This window comes from Arvicanthis niloticus, chromosome 3 (assembly GCF_011762505.2).
Source record: "Arvicanthis niloticus isolate mArvNil1 chromosome 3, mArvNil1.pat.X, whole genome shotgun sequence".
Lineage (NCBI taxonomy): Eukaryota > Metazoa > Chordata > Mammalia > Rodentia > Muridae > Arvicanthis > Arvicanthis niloticus.
Window position 1 is genome coordinate 79,755,774 of NC_047660.1, and position 13,345 is coordinate 79,769,118.

The following is a 13,345-nucleotide window of genomic DNA, read 5'->3' on the forward strand; positions in this document are numbered from 1 at the left end:
TCAGAAGCCTGTTCTCAGTTTCCATTTTGGTGAGGCAGAGCCTCTAGTGTTGTACTGTGTACTCCCAGCTGGTTGACCCTCAAGTTTCTGGGCAATTCTCCTGTTTCTACTTCCCATCTCTCCGTAGGAATGCTAGGATTTAAGATGTGTATCACCGCACACATTTTTCACATTGGTTTTGGGGATCAAACTTGGGTCATCAGGCTTTGACCAGGAGTGGTTTTACCCACTAAGCCATCTCAGCAACCCATTTGCTCACTTCTAGTAAAGATAGAATTTTACTGAACCATGACCGATATTTTATGCAAATGAAGTTTTCACAGCCCCAGTAAATCTATTGCTTATGATACCTTTGGAGTAAACTGCCTGGAGCTTCTCACCAGGAGATGCTGTCAGCTGCATAGAAGAGCCACACAAGAGGAGAAGTCTTTGTCCCCATGATACCAAGAAGTGTGGTGGTAGTGTCTAGTTAGTGAGCAGGCGTGGGAACACAGCCGTCTGCACAGAAAGTGCCTTGTGGGAGTTTCCCATGTTGAAACAAATGAATCAACACCCCAAGGTGAAGGAAAATACTAAACCACAAGAACCTGTACCTCCACAACTTCATGGTTTTATTTTTTTAAATTTCTCTCTAATCCATTAAAATTTACCTTGAACCACTATAACATTCAGCTTTGAAAGGAGGATTTTCCCCCCAGGAGGCAGGTGAAAGGTTTCTTTGTTGACATTCCTTGTCTTTTCCAGTGTTTGTGGTTCAATGAGTCAGATTTCTGAATATTGAAAAAGTAGTTTTCTAGATGGCTCTTGAATGGTGAGGGGTGAAGGGGCAGGAAGTGTGCGTGTGTGTGTACATACATGTGTGCATGTGGTGTGCATGTGTATGTATGCATATGTGTGTAGATGTGTGTGTGGTGTGTGTATGTGTGTATATGTGTGGGGTGTGTGTGTGTACTGTAGGTGTTCAAAAGGATTCCTCCTGACTGACCTGTACCACCTAGGCCCTGTGCTAAAGGGAACCTCACTGTTACCTTTTTAAGTTTCAGGTTCTTTTGCTGTTGTTATTTAAAAAACTTCAAAGTAGAATATCATAATAAAATTAAGACCTTCTTTGACAAAGTTGTAAGGACCATCTAGACAAAAAATACATGGGGAGGGCTCATGTTAAAACATCAACAATCGGTAGTCACAAGGTAATATCACAGTAATCATGGTTCATAACGCATTAATATCCTTCACAAATACACCATAACCATGAGCTAAGTGCCCAGCATTGGCAGCGGTGAGCATGGACAAGCGTAAAGTAACATTTCAACACTTCACGTTTGCACAGCGCCCATTGTTGGGGGCTGGTGGAGCAGTATAGAAGTATTCTCCAGCAAGATGCTGAAATGCATTATGACGTGGGAAGATGCCCTCCCTGGTTGTCAAGGAAAAGGCCTGGTGCTTGCAGTTCACCAATGTCATTGTCTTGTTTTTAGAAAAGAAAGGGGCAGAGGCAAAGACCTTGTTACACCCAGAAGCTCAGGGGTGTCTCAGTACCAGGAAAAATTTAGCCAGGACTGTGCTGTATGCCCAGTATGGTACAGTGATGAAGAGTAACCAGAACTTAAAACTTTGGAGACTTCTCTCTCTTTTCTCTTCTCTTCTCTTCTCTTCTCTTCTCTTCTCTTCTCTTCTCTTCTCTTCTCTTCTCTTCTCTTCTCTCTCTCTCTCTCTCTCTCTCTCTCTCTCTCTCTCTCTCTCTCTCTTCCAAATAAAAGATCTGGAATTTTAGGCTTTAAAAAAGAAATCTAGAATGTCTGGTCAGCTTGGGCTGTAGCTTCTTGTGTTCCCCAGAGCAGGAACTGACTGAAGACAAACCTCCTCAGTGGGCCCAGATCCCACTGGCCTTTGTCTCTGGGTATTTTACTCCTCCCTCAACCTGAAGGCACTAGTGTTGTCCAAGTCTCCCTCTGGCTCTAACCCCATTACCTGTGGTATAGGGGATCGTGGCAGGGTCCCTGGAAAGATGCACTTTTCTTTTTACTTTATATTTTCTGTGTTGCAATGATAGATTGCTTGTAAAATTGAAAAACATATCTGAATCTCTGCAGCTCCTCAGAGTCCAGCAGCAAAACCTCCCAGTTCCTTTATGAGCTTATGTGTGCAGCTCAAAATGAATGCCACAGGGCAGGGACTTCAGGGCAGCATTTTACTCCTGTTAGGGTGGGAGCAGCTGCAGAGGAAATGGCTATGCTCTGGCCTTTCTGTGCCCCTGTCCCTGCCAGGGCATCTGTAGGCTTCCTTCTCTCCCTTCTTCTCTCCTCCCCGACCCCTACCTGCTTTAGGGCCTAGTCAGGTTCACCTGTTCCTAGAAATGCGTAGCCCACTACTTGTGGCCCTCTTTCCCATTCTCAGTAGCTGAAAGTTTGATTGTGTCAGCCTAAGTTAGTTGATGTGAGTGGTCCATCCCTCCACTGACATGAACTAAACCCGAGTGTGCTCTGTCAGCTCAGATTTCCCTTGGATGTCCACTGAGGTAAGGCTGGTCTTGGTGAATTGAGCTCTTAGAAGTAGCTTTCTTCCAGACTTAAAGAATGTTCCGGGGGTTCTTAGAGGATTACCATTCATTCTTTAGCTGGGCTGCCACCTGAGAAGGTTGTTGAGGGCCCTGTGCAAATGTGGGGTTCTTCCTGTGTGGGTTTGGAGCAAAAATCCTTCTTTTGAGGTGCTAGGCTTGGGGAAGGAGGATCCTAAGGACCATCCATCTGACACCACCATTTGGTGGACACATATTCACCTGGGTGCCAGCCCTGAGGTGACTCATTCTTGTCTTTCAGGCCTTTAGAGTGATTTCACTTCCTTCACTTCCTTCTTTCTTCAAACAAGTGCAACCGCTCATCCTCCCTAAAGTAAGAGGAACCTGTCAGAGCTGCCTCTGGGCACGGCCAAGTGTTTGGGCTGCTTTCCAGGCACTCGGGGTCTCACACTTCCCCGCTATGGCCTGAGTTTTCTGTTTGTTCTTTTTCTTTTTGTCCAGCGCACCCTTCTTAGATGCCTGTGCTCCTCTCTCTGAGAGCTCTTCTAAAACTTTGTCCGCATGAAAATTATTTTCCGGAGCTCAGTTTGTGTGTGTGTGTGTGTGTGTGTGTGTGTGTGTGTGTGTGTGTTGTTTATGTATTTTCCTGGCAGCATGAATGGTACTAGGCTTTCTTGTTATACCCTGAAGTTAGATCAGTGTCTTGTCCAAATGAACCAGCTCTCTATGCTGGTCCTCTGACCTCATGCTAGGATGAGAAAGATGAGTACTTGTCAAAACCTGTGCACTTGAGAGACAGTATCAGGAAAGCTTGGCTTGCATCTTTGTAGCTAAACATTACATTTACAAAGATCTTTATGATTAAATTCTTTAAAAACAAAAACAAAAAACCAAGAACTTCACAGGAGCTAGGTCTCCTTGGGCTTGAGACCAACAGCCCTGCATAGAGAGTGACTGAGATGGTTTACTGTGTTCTTCCAGACAGTGTAGGTCATTGTGATACTGTCTACTTTACCTAAGGGAGTATAGATCTTGTAAAAAGCAGGGAACTGGGTGTGTATCCCACTGAGACTGCCAGTTCATAAATGAGAAATGCTAGCCCCAAGTTAACCATGAGAAGAGCAGGAAGAAAAACCAAAAGGACGATCTCCATCTGTAACTATTTTTAAAAGGCATTAGAGGAAGATGCCAGATTCGCTCAAGTAAAAAGAAAGCAACGGATGGGTGTTGCTTAAACCGTGGTTACTCTTAAATCGTGGTTCTGTATGTGCTGTGTCTTAGGCAGGACGTGAAGTTCAAAGGAGACCATTGATTTCTTTGTACCCAAAGCTGGCCTTCCCGTATCCCTCCTAGTGACGCTTCCTCGTCTCTCTATTTCACTCAAGTGTTTAAATATATAGAGAGAGCTCCACATGGGAGGCAGTACATCCCAAGGGCTGCTGGGACATCTCCCATGTCTCTAGGTAGGGACCCAGTAAGCACAGCTTGCTTCTAAATGACTGAAGATGGGTCTGCTTTTGAATGCCAAAGCTAAGAGTGCTTGAAAGTACAGCTGTAGCAGGGAAGGAAACTACAGGATGAAGCCCTAGGCTGGAGCTCTCAGCTTCTGACACTTGTAACGGATGGCCCCTGTCACTTCCTGTCATGCAACTTAAGTGGTGGGGAGGAGTTCCCTCAGGGAAACCATGCTCATACAGCTCAGAGCGTCCTGTCCACCAGGCTCTGCTGCAGTTAGCAGCTAGGGAGTTGGGGTGGATGAGGTCGGCTCGCCCCATGGTGTGGTGCTGTTTCTTTCTCCGTGCACAGGTAAGTTCCTTGTTGTTCCGGAGCAGGGGATAGGTGCTCTCAGCTCTCACCCAAGCCTCCTCTGGGTGCCAGAACCTGAGGTGTGGGTGGGTGTGGAGGTCTTGTCATTACCCAAGTTGATATGCAGTGAGCTGCTATTAAAAAGCAGCAACAACAACAACAAAAACAACCCACAAACAACAACAAAAACTCTGGATAATGGAACCAGGTTCCTTTCTCTTTAGGCTTGAATCAAGAAGCTGTGTGCACTAATTAGGACTGCAGCCTGCTCTGTGTGTGTGTGTGTGTGTGTGTGCCTGTGCACACACACTAGGTAGCATTGCATCACTGCCATCACCTCCCAAGCAGCTATGATTGGAGGAAAGCAAGTAGAGGGCTGGTCACCCTCTGTTCTATGTTGCTAATGGTTTGATTTTTACAAGAGACCCACATCAACTAATAGGAAGATGGAGAGAGAAGACCACACCTCCTCTCTCCTCTGGTGGTTATATCTCTAGGTGGGCTTCCAGGGTCATCTTCTCTTCTCTGGATTGGAGAATGGCTAAACTCAGTTTGGAAGCTCATTAAGTTTGGAGCTACTCTTGTAGGATTCCCTGAGGTAACTCTGGTGTTTCGATGGTGCTTATCACTGGACAGATGAAGCCAGACTGGTGCAAGTGGAGACTCCAGATTCTCCCTCAGTGAGCTAGAACACAGCTCAGGTTGTTTGGGAGCGAGCAGCTGGAAACAGTTTGTTTCTGGATTAAAGGATGGTTGAGAGTTCCGAAGCTTCCTCTCCCGTGTCTTTTGATGATTTGTTTGGGGTATGTGTAGACGTTTTAAAGGAGCCAGAACTTCCTTTAAAGGAAAACCCCGACTTGTTCCAGTCTCACCAGAATTACATTCTCAGACCAATAAGTACAATCCTGGTAGATGAGAGCAAGCATTCTTCTTTCTGTCTCGGTAGTATGTACATGTGTGTCTGTGTGTGTTTATGTGTGTCTGTATGTTTGCATATGTGTGTATATGTGCATTTGCATATCTGTATGTGTGTGTCTGTGTACATGTATGTGTCTCTGTATATATGTGTGTGTGTTTGTATGTATGTGTGTGTCTCTGAGTATGAATGTGTGTGTATATATGTATGTATTTGTGTGAGTGTATATATATATTTATGTCTGTGTTTGTGTATGTGTGACACTGTGTCTGTGTGTGTATGTGTCTTACTGTGTGTGTATGTGTGTGTGTATGTATGTATGTGTGTGGTCAACATCAGGTGTCTTCCTCAATCACTAGCTGCTTTTTTAAAATCTGTATTCGTTATTACTGTGTGTATAAACAGCATGCATGAAGGCATACTTGCACAACTTACCTGTGGAGGTGGAAGGACAACTTTATGGAGTTGATTCTCTCTTTCTATTTCTTTGTTGACTCTGGGGATCAAAGTCAGGTCACTAGCTTGTCTTTGGCTTTATCCTCTGAGCTATCTCATTAGTTCTCCAACCAACCCCCCAACAACCGTATCTCTTTTGAGACATGGTCTCTGGCTGACCTGGAGCTGGCCAGTTTGAGTACAGTGATTGGCTAGCAAATCCCCCAGTCCCTGTTCCACCACCTCTGTGACTACAGACATGGGGTACCACTGTGCTGAGGATTTATGGGGGGTGAAGGGGATTCAAACTCAGGCCCGCATCTCAAAGAAAAGCTTAACTACCTTGAGTCATAGTCCTGTGATTTTGACTGCTCTAAGGTTTTGGCAAGTTGAGTCAAACAGGGTTTCTCTTCTTGTTACTGACTTGTTTCAGACAACGTCCTCAGGGTTAATCCACCATCAAACATGTGTCAGAGTTCTCTCCCTTGAGGCTGAGTAGTACTGTGTATGTGTACATTCTGCGCACCCGTTCATCCTGCACTGAAGCCTGGGTCACTTACACAGCATTGTGAACAGTGCTGTCACAAACATGAATGCACAAATAGATCTTCGAAACCCTCCTTTCACTCTCCCAGGGTCTGTATCCTAATGTGGAATCTCTGGGTCATAATTGCGAGTGTTTCAGGAGGCATGGTAGTTTCCCACAGCATCTGTGATTCACAGCATCTGTGATTTTCTCCATCTTGCCTGAAGCACGTGAGGATCCCAGTCTCTCTACATCTTTGCCAACACTTACTACTTTCTGTTTTTATTTTTGTTATGTGTTTCTTTTTGTGTTCATCTAATGCTGGTGATATGGATGTTTTCATAGACATTGTTGCCCATTTATATATCTGCAGAGAAACATCTCAAGTTTTTTGAATCAGGGTGTTTGATTTTTGCTGTTGAATTTAGTAATTCTTTCTGTATTCTGATTATTTGTCCCTTATTATATATGTGATGTGTTGATATTTTCTCCCATATTGTGGTTTCTTTTTAATTCTACTGATATTATATAAACATGTATTTTTAATCCCGTCATGTGACTTGGGTAACTTTACTCTCCTCCAACTCACTGCACCAGCTATTTGCTTGCTTAACAAAGAATAATTTTTGAGCCTTTGAGATACAGAAATTGACATTTAGAGGTGTTACATATAAATGATATTAACACAATGATATCAAAGTAGAAGAGGCAATAGCACTATCTTATGAAGTCACTGTAGCACTGGAGGGATTAGCTACTATTGTTTCCATTTTGCAGATGCTAAAACTGAGGTTTAGAAAAGTTGATTTTTCTAAAGTCTTTTAACTGGTAAGAAAAATCAAGTTTCATATGTAGGCTGAATAGATGCAGAAATGACATCCTTAGCCACCTGGCAGCATGTGGTGGCTATAATGCTGGGGCCATGCTCAGTTGCCTGCCATGTACAGTGTCTGAAGGACTTTCTCTTCAGTGCTTTGTCAACTTGTCCATTTTGGTGGTCTGGTGGGGCTCAGTGACCCGAGGAAGAGTATTCATGACAAGTCACTTTCTCTGCGGCTCTGTTTACTCACCTATCAAATATCATTTGTTTCCAAACTCATTTCAGCTCTGATGTGAAATCTGAGGCATGCAAATATGTTGTATCAAAATAAAAACTAGGCTTTATATCTATCTCAGTTAAGTGTTTTTAAAACCCGTGGGTGGTGGTACATGCCTTTAATCTCAGCACTCGGGAGGCAGGGCAGATAGATCTCTGAGTTCGAGGCCTATAAAGCAAACTCCAAAGGACAGCCAGGGTAACTTGAAAAACAAACAAACAGGTATTTTTAGGATATCTACTTGAATCAAAATGTAGTAGGCTAAGTAGCTGCTTTTAGAAATACTATGGAATAAATTTTGATTAATTTTTTAATTTCTTATCTCTGACAGTTTCCAGAAGTGGCTCTGGAGAAGTTGTGGTCATCAATGGGAGGGAGAAGAGGGAGGAACCCTTTAAAGAACTATTAACTTAACTTAGATCTGATCAAAGTAGTTCTGTATCTGTGGAGAGCCCGGGCCAGTGGGGTATGAAAGTCAACGGCACAGGCTTTGGAACCAGACCGGTGTGAGTTTGAGTCCCGGCTTTGCCTTGGTAGCTGTGTGTTATGATGCCTCTCTGAATCTAATTTCTGAATATGAAATGGAAATAATAATGTCCACCTTCTTGGGGTGTCCTGAGAAACAACTGAAATAGCTCATGAAGTGCCAAGCAGGGCCAGCACCCAGCCAGTGTCACCAGGTCCCATGTTACACTAGCTAGGATGTATGAGTGGCTATCAGAGAAGTGACAGATTTTACCCTGGGTCTCAGCGCAGAGGCTCAGAAGAAGCGATACTGCTAAAGAAGGCTCTGTAGTATGCAAGGACGTGGCAGCCACCAGCTTCTAAAGGCCCCGAGTCCTGAAGTAAATGCCATCTTGGCTTGTTTTTGTAGAGGGGCCAAGGCAGCATATGCCATGCAGGGCTTTATTTAAAACCCCTTTTCTAGCTTTCCCAGGACTGGACATGGAGGCCACAGGAGCAGAAGGACATTCAGAGCTGGTTCTGAGAGAGCCTTCCCGATAGAGCACTCAACCGTGTGACTCACAAGGGACACGGTCAGGGTGGTGACCATCACTGTCTGCTGGGACAGAAACAATGGGTGGCTTTAGGACCTAAATATAGATGGTATGGATGTCACTTAGGGAAACAGGTTCCCGGTGCTGGCTGGGTGGGCGGCTCTCTCAGGAAGAGCTCAGGAAGCAGGTTCTGGCTCTGATCCCTTGCTCTGTCCATCCTGGTCTCTAAATAACATTATCCATGCTCTGGCCTCTCTGCCTCCACAGTGGGCCTGCCTCAGCACGCTTCTAGCTCATTTTCCCATCTCTTCCCTGCCTATCTAACGGCTTCTTTCTCAACCCCCAAAGGTCCCACATGTCCCCTGCCATTGGCACTTGTGTTCCCTCACTCCTTCTGAAATAGCAGGACAGAGCTCAGGGTCTGGAGTTCGGAGGTCATCAGGTTTCAGACTGTGCAGTTACCATCGGGTGCTGCTGACTTCCCTGGCCCCCACCTCTCCTTTAAAGGCAGTAGAATCATGGCTGTTAAGGTTGCAGATCCATTGAGCTGCAGCGATGGCTCAACAGTTAATAGCAGTGGCTGCTCTTCCAGAAGACCAGCTCTCACACCCACATGGTGACTCACAACCCTCTGTAACCCCAGTTCCAGAGGCTCCGACACCCTTTTCTAGACTCCACAGCTATTGCATGCATGTTGTGCACAGGAATAGATAGGCAACACATTTATACACATAAAATTTTTTAAAATATATTTTTAAGAGCTAAAAAATAATCTGGATCCTGGAGTGGACACCTTGACTTCAAATACTTACTATTCCATACATTGTGGGCTGTGCAAGCTTCTGCTCTCCAGGCCTCAGTTGCTTTACCTGCTGAATGGGCACAAGGACCAGGCCTATCTTGTGGATTATAAAGTTAGTAAAATCAGTCTGAAGCCTTTCAAAGGTTTCACGTGAGCATGTTCACATGACCCATGACTGATCTGGAGGGAAGAGAAAATTGAACTGGGTTCATGTCCCTCCAAAGCCATCCTTGTTTTCCTGCGTCTGAACATGACCTGGACAGTAATTTTTCACATACTGATTTTTAAGTTGTCTTGTTTTCCTTTTTTATTGTTGTTGCTTTGTTTTGCCTTTTAGTTTTGTGTTTTACTTTGTTCTTAAACCTTACCTTTAGCCCGGCGGTGGTGGCGCACGCCTTTAATCCCAGCACTTGGGAGGCAGAGGCAGGCGGATTTCTGAGTTCGAGGCCAGCCTGGTCTACAGAGTGAGTTCCAGGACAGCCAGGGCTACACAGAGAAACCCTGTCTCAAAAAACCAAAAAAAAAAAAAAAAAAAAAAAAAAAAAAAAAAAAAAAAAAAAACCTTACCTTTGTCATATAACTTAATAGTTCTGAATCTCAGCTCAGCCATTTCTTTGTTAAGAAGCATTATGATAAAGAGAGATGGGCACATGCCATGTGCTCTGTGGTGATCCATGTCACACATTTCAGTGGTCTTCCAACTTCTGAGGTTGCTCCCTGCTGTGGGAAAGAGCTCAGGAGCACTCTGGCCGCTACCTCTTGCTCTGTCCTCCTGCTTTCTGAATAACTTCATCCCTGTTCTGGCTTCTCTTCATGCCTAGTGTGATCATCTCAGCAAGCTGCTTGGCCCATCTCCCCACCTCTTCACTGCTGGTCCTGTTGGTCTCCTTCCTTTTTTCTTCCACAGGCCCCACCTGTCCCCCTGATATTGACTGTGATTATTGACTCTGCTTACTTCATGGGAATGAACAATCAACCCAGTTCTGATCTGTCAGCCCCACCCCCATACTCCTTGAGAATCAGCTTGGTTCTTGCTTGTACCAGGTGCTCAGATGACCAAATGTTCATCTTTGTGGCCCCTGATATCTTCTTTGAATGAGCCATTACCAGCCTGGAGAGAAAGCAACAAGAAAGCCACAAAGTGACCCAGTTCATAAAACCCTTCCTTCGTGAGATGTGAGAGAGGTCAGGGTCACTCTGTTCAGTTTATGTTGAGTAACAATCATCCCCAAACTCTGAAGCAGATAAACACAGTCTTTATTCTCCTCCTCACAGGCAGGCTGGCTAGGAGTCTGCCCCATGAGGTGGTCACATTTGCATTCTTCTCCTGTTCAGAGGAGCAAGCAGAGATGTACTGTCTTTTAAGGTCTATCCTGGTCTCCTTTCCAGTTGTTATAACAAAATACCCTGATAAAAGCAACATGGGGAGAGAGGGTTCATTCTTGCTTACAGCTCAGACAGTGGTCCATGACTGCAGGAAAATCAAGGTGATAGGGACTTAAAACAGCTAGTCACATCCACAGTCAAAACCACAGAGAGAATGCATACATGGTTGAATTCACCTTACTTTCTCCTTTTTAATACAGTCCTGGACCCAAGCCCAGAGAATGGTACCACCCACAGTGGGCTATATCTTCCTACCTGTTACTGTAATCAAGACAGTCTCCCAATAGACATACCACAGGTCAAACTGATTTAGATAGTCCTTCAATGAGACTCCCTTTTCAGGTGACTCTAGACTAGATCAAGTTGACAATTAAAATTGGCCCTCCCAATGTGTAAGCCCAGAATTGTCCCTTCCACTCATTGGCTAGAGCAAGTCACAGGCCCAAGCTGAGGGATCACAGTTATCATTGCTGAGGCTACACGTGTTGATGTCTGTGTCGAGCTTTCTGCTGTATTGGGGTGAGGATAAATGATGCAGATGATGAGAATATCTAACCAAAGCCTGACATGTCTCAGACCTCAAGAAATATGTGACAGATCCCAGTCTGTGGGGACTTCTTGAGACCTGGCTAGTGATGAACATTTCTCAGGTGTGTTCCACTTGCTGGTCCATGTCCCCATTGGGCAAATAGAAAGATGCCATTCAGACTGGCCTGCATCATGCTTGTAATGTCCTAATGCAAGAAAGGAGCGATTGGCCAAGTTCTGGTGTCTGGGACACAGGTAGGGAGAAGGGGATTGTGACATGTCTCAGTGCCAGGAACACAGGGGCACATGGGAGAGAGGCAGGGTTTGCTCCTGGACAACTCGGGTGCAGAACTCCCAGGCGTGTTTTGTGGGCTCTTCTGGGTGTTAACTCTTCAAGTACCCACGTGTAGTGAGAATTTAGCAGGGTACCTGGCCTGTCACAGTCTCTCTAAATCACCAGCCCTCTGTCCCCCATGAGGCCTCACACACTCGTGGGTGTTCTCCACAGAAAATTGCACACAATTATGAGCATTTCCACCCTGAGGAAAGAACTCCCTCCACTCCAGTGATTCACCATCCATCCACTCTCTTTCCTTCTGTCTCTGGAGAAATCTGTCCAGCGAAAGAGAAGGTATTTTAGGAGTCAGTGCTGAGGTCAGGTTTCAGAGCCTAATTTATATCAACTGCCCAGAGGTGTTTTCCAAATGAGGCAGGCAATGAGGGTGAAGAGGGTTGGTGAGACCTCGTTTGTATGTATATAAGGTCCAGACTCACCCATTAAATGACGTAGGAAAACTCATCTCAAGAAGTCTTATTTGGGGGGCTGGAGAGATGGCTCAGCGGCTAAGAGCACTGCTTGTTCTTCCAGAGGTCCTGAGTTCAATTCCCAGCAACCACATGGTGGCTCACAACCATCTGTAATGGGATCTGGCGCCCTCTTCTGGTGTGTCTGAAGACAGCTACAGTGTATTCATCATATATATAAAATAAATAAATAAAATATTAAAAAAAAAAAAAAAAAAAGAAGTCTTATTTGACTGGTTACACAACAGATAGGCTAGTTCCCCTGCCCACAGGCACACAGATAACAACAACAAATACTTTTCCCCAAGTATTTGGTTTATTTTTCAATGGAATTAGATCTTTAAAAAAGCTTTTACAAAGTTTATTTGTAAAATAAGTGTGTGTGTGTGTGTGTGTGTGTGTGTGTGTGTAATAAATATGTGTGCCTGTGCACTTGTATATACACCATGGTACATGTAGGGACATCAGAGGACAACTTTTGGGAGTTAGTTCTCTTCTTCTGCCATGTGGGTCCTGGACCTGTTTTCCCAACCCATGAAGTTAGATCTTACTATCATTTTAGAGAACAGTGCCTGATCTGGACTATCGGCTTCAGGGATGGATCATGCTCCAAAAATGAATTTTTTTTGTCCTTTCCTTTCTCATTCTCTCTCTCTCTCTCTCTCTCTCTCTCTCGCTCTCTCGCTCTCTCGCTCTCTCGCTCTCTCGCTCTTTTTTTTTTTTTTTTTTTTTTTTTGAGACAGGGTTTCTCTGTGTAGCTCTGGCTGTCCTGGAACTCACTCTGTAAACCAGGCTGGCCTCGAACTCAGAAATCCACCTTCCTCTACCTCCCAAGTGCTGGGATTAAAGACATGGGCCACCACTTCCCGGCTGTCCTTTCCTTTCTCAAGTCAAAGGCACAGATAACATGTACCATCTCTGAACTGCAAATCCTTGAGTTCTGAGAACCTTAGAGTAGAGCCTGCCTCCTCCTCCTCTGGTTTCTACTTTTCCCATATCTCTCTGTCCTCACCTGAAGCTGTACACAGAGCCGGCTGAGCTGGGACCTGTGTGGAAGCCAGAGGGTAGAGATGGGATGGAGCAGGGATGGACTGCCCTGCAGAGTCCTGGAGATCGCATTTGGAGCCTTCTGGTGCTACTTTTGAAGGCCTTTCACTTTGTTTTCTGGTGAATTGTTCTCACAAGCACCAGGAAGTCAGTTCCTGCCAGGAATCAGCAAGGCTTCTTCCTGTGGCCACCCAGGTGGGGAGGGTGCTGGCTTGCTGCTGGCTGAATTCTTGGCCAGCAGAATCCCGTGGCCCTTTCCTTTTCCTTTCACAGCTCAGCCTGTCTTTAGAGTACAGGGGAGAGCATAGGGGAAAAGGACCCTAAGAGTCTGTTTTATCTCACAGCTATCTGGATTGCAGTAATTCCCATGAAAGGGGAGACATGCTCCTGAACCATGTATCCCTGGGTGTGCTGTGCCCTGTGGCACAGAGACAACACTGACTATGTGTGTAATTCCACATTTTCTACTAGCCAGGTTAAAA

The 13,345-nt window shown here is 45.1% G+C and overlaps 1 protein-coding gene across 8 annotated transcripts in view; it reads left to right on the top strand.

The window, feature by feature from the left end:
- Arhgef3 (Rho guanine nucleotide exchange factor 3) overlaps nucleotides 1-13,345 on the top strand; it is a 277,400-nt gene that overhangs the window by 115,472 nt on the left and 148,583 nt on the right. Inside the window, exon 1 of one of the 8 annotated variants that reach the window (XM_076931300.1) lies at nucleotides 4,192-4,324. The exons of 6 other annotated variants lie outside the window; for them this stretch is intronic. In XM_076931300.1, coding sequence (XP_076787415.1) covers nucleotides 4,274-4,324 — 51 coding nt within the window. In that variant the 5' untranslated portion in view covers nucleotides 4,192-4,273. Of the gene's footprint in view, nucleotides 1-4,191; nucleotides 4,325-13,345 lie in introns of those variants that run through there. One more of the 8 variants, XM_076931304.1, reaches the window with a different exon arrangement.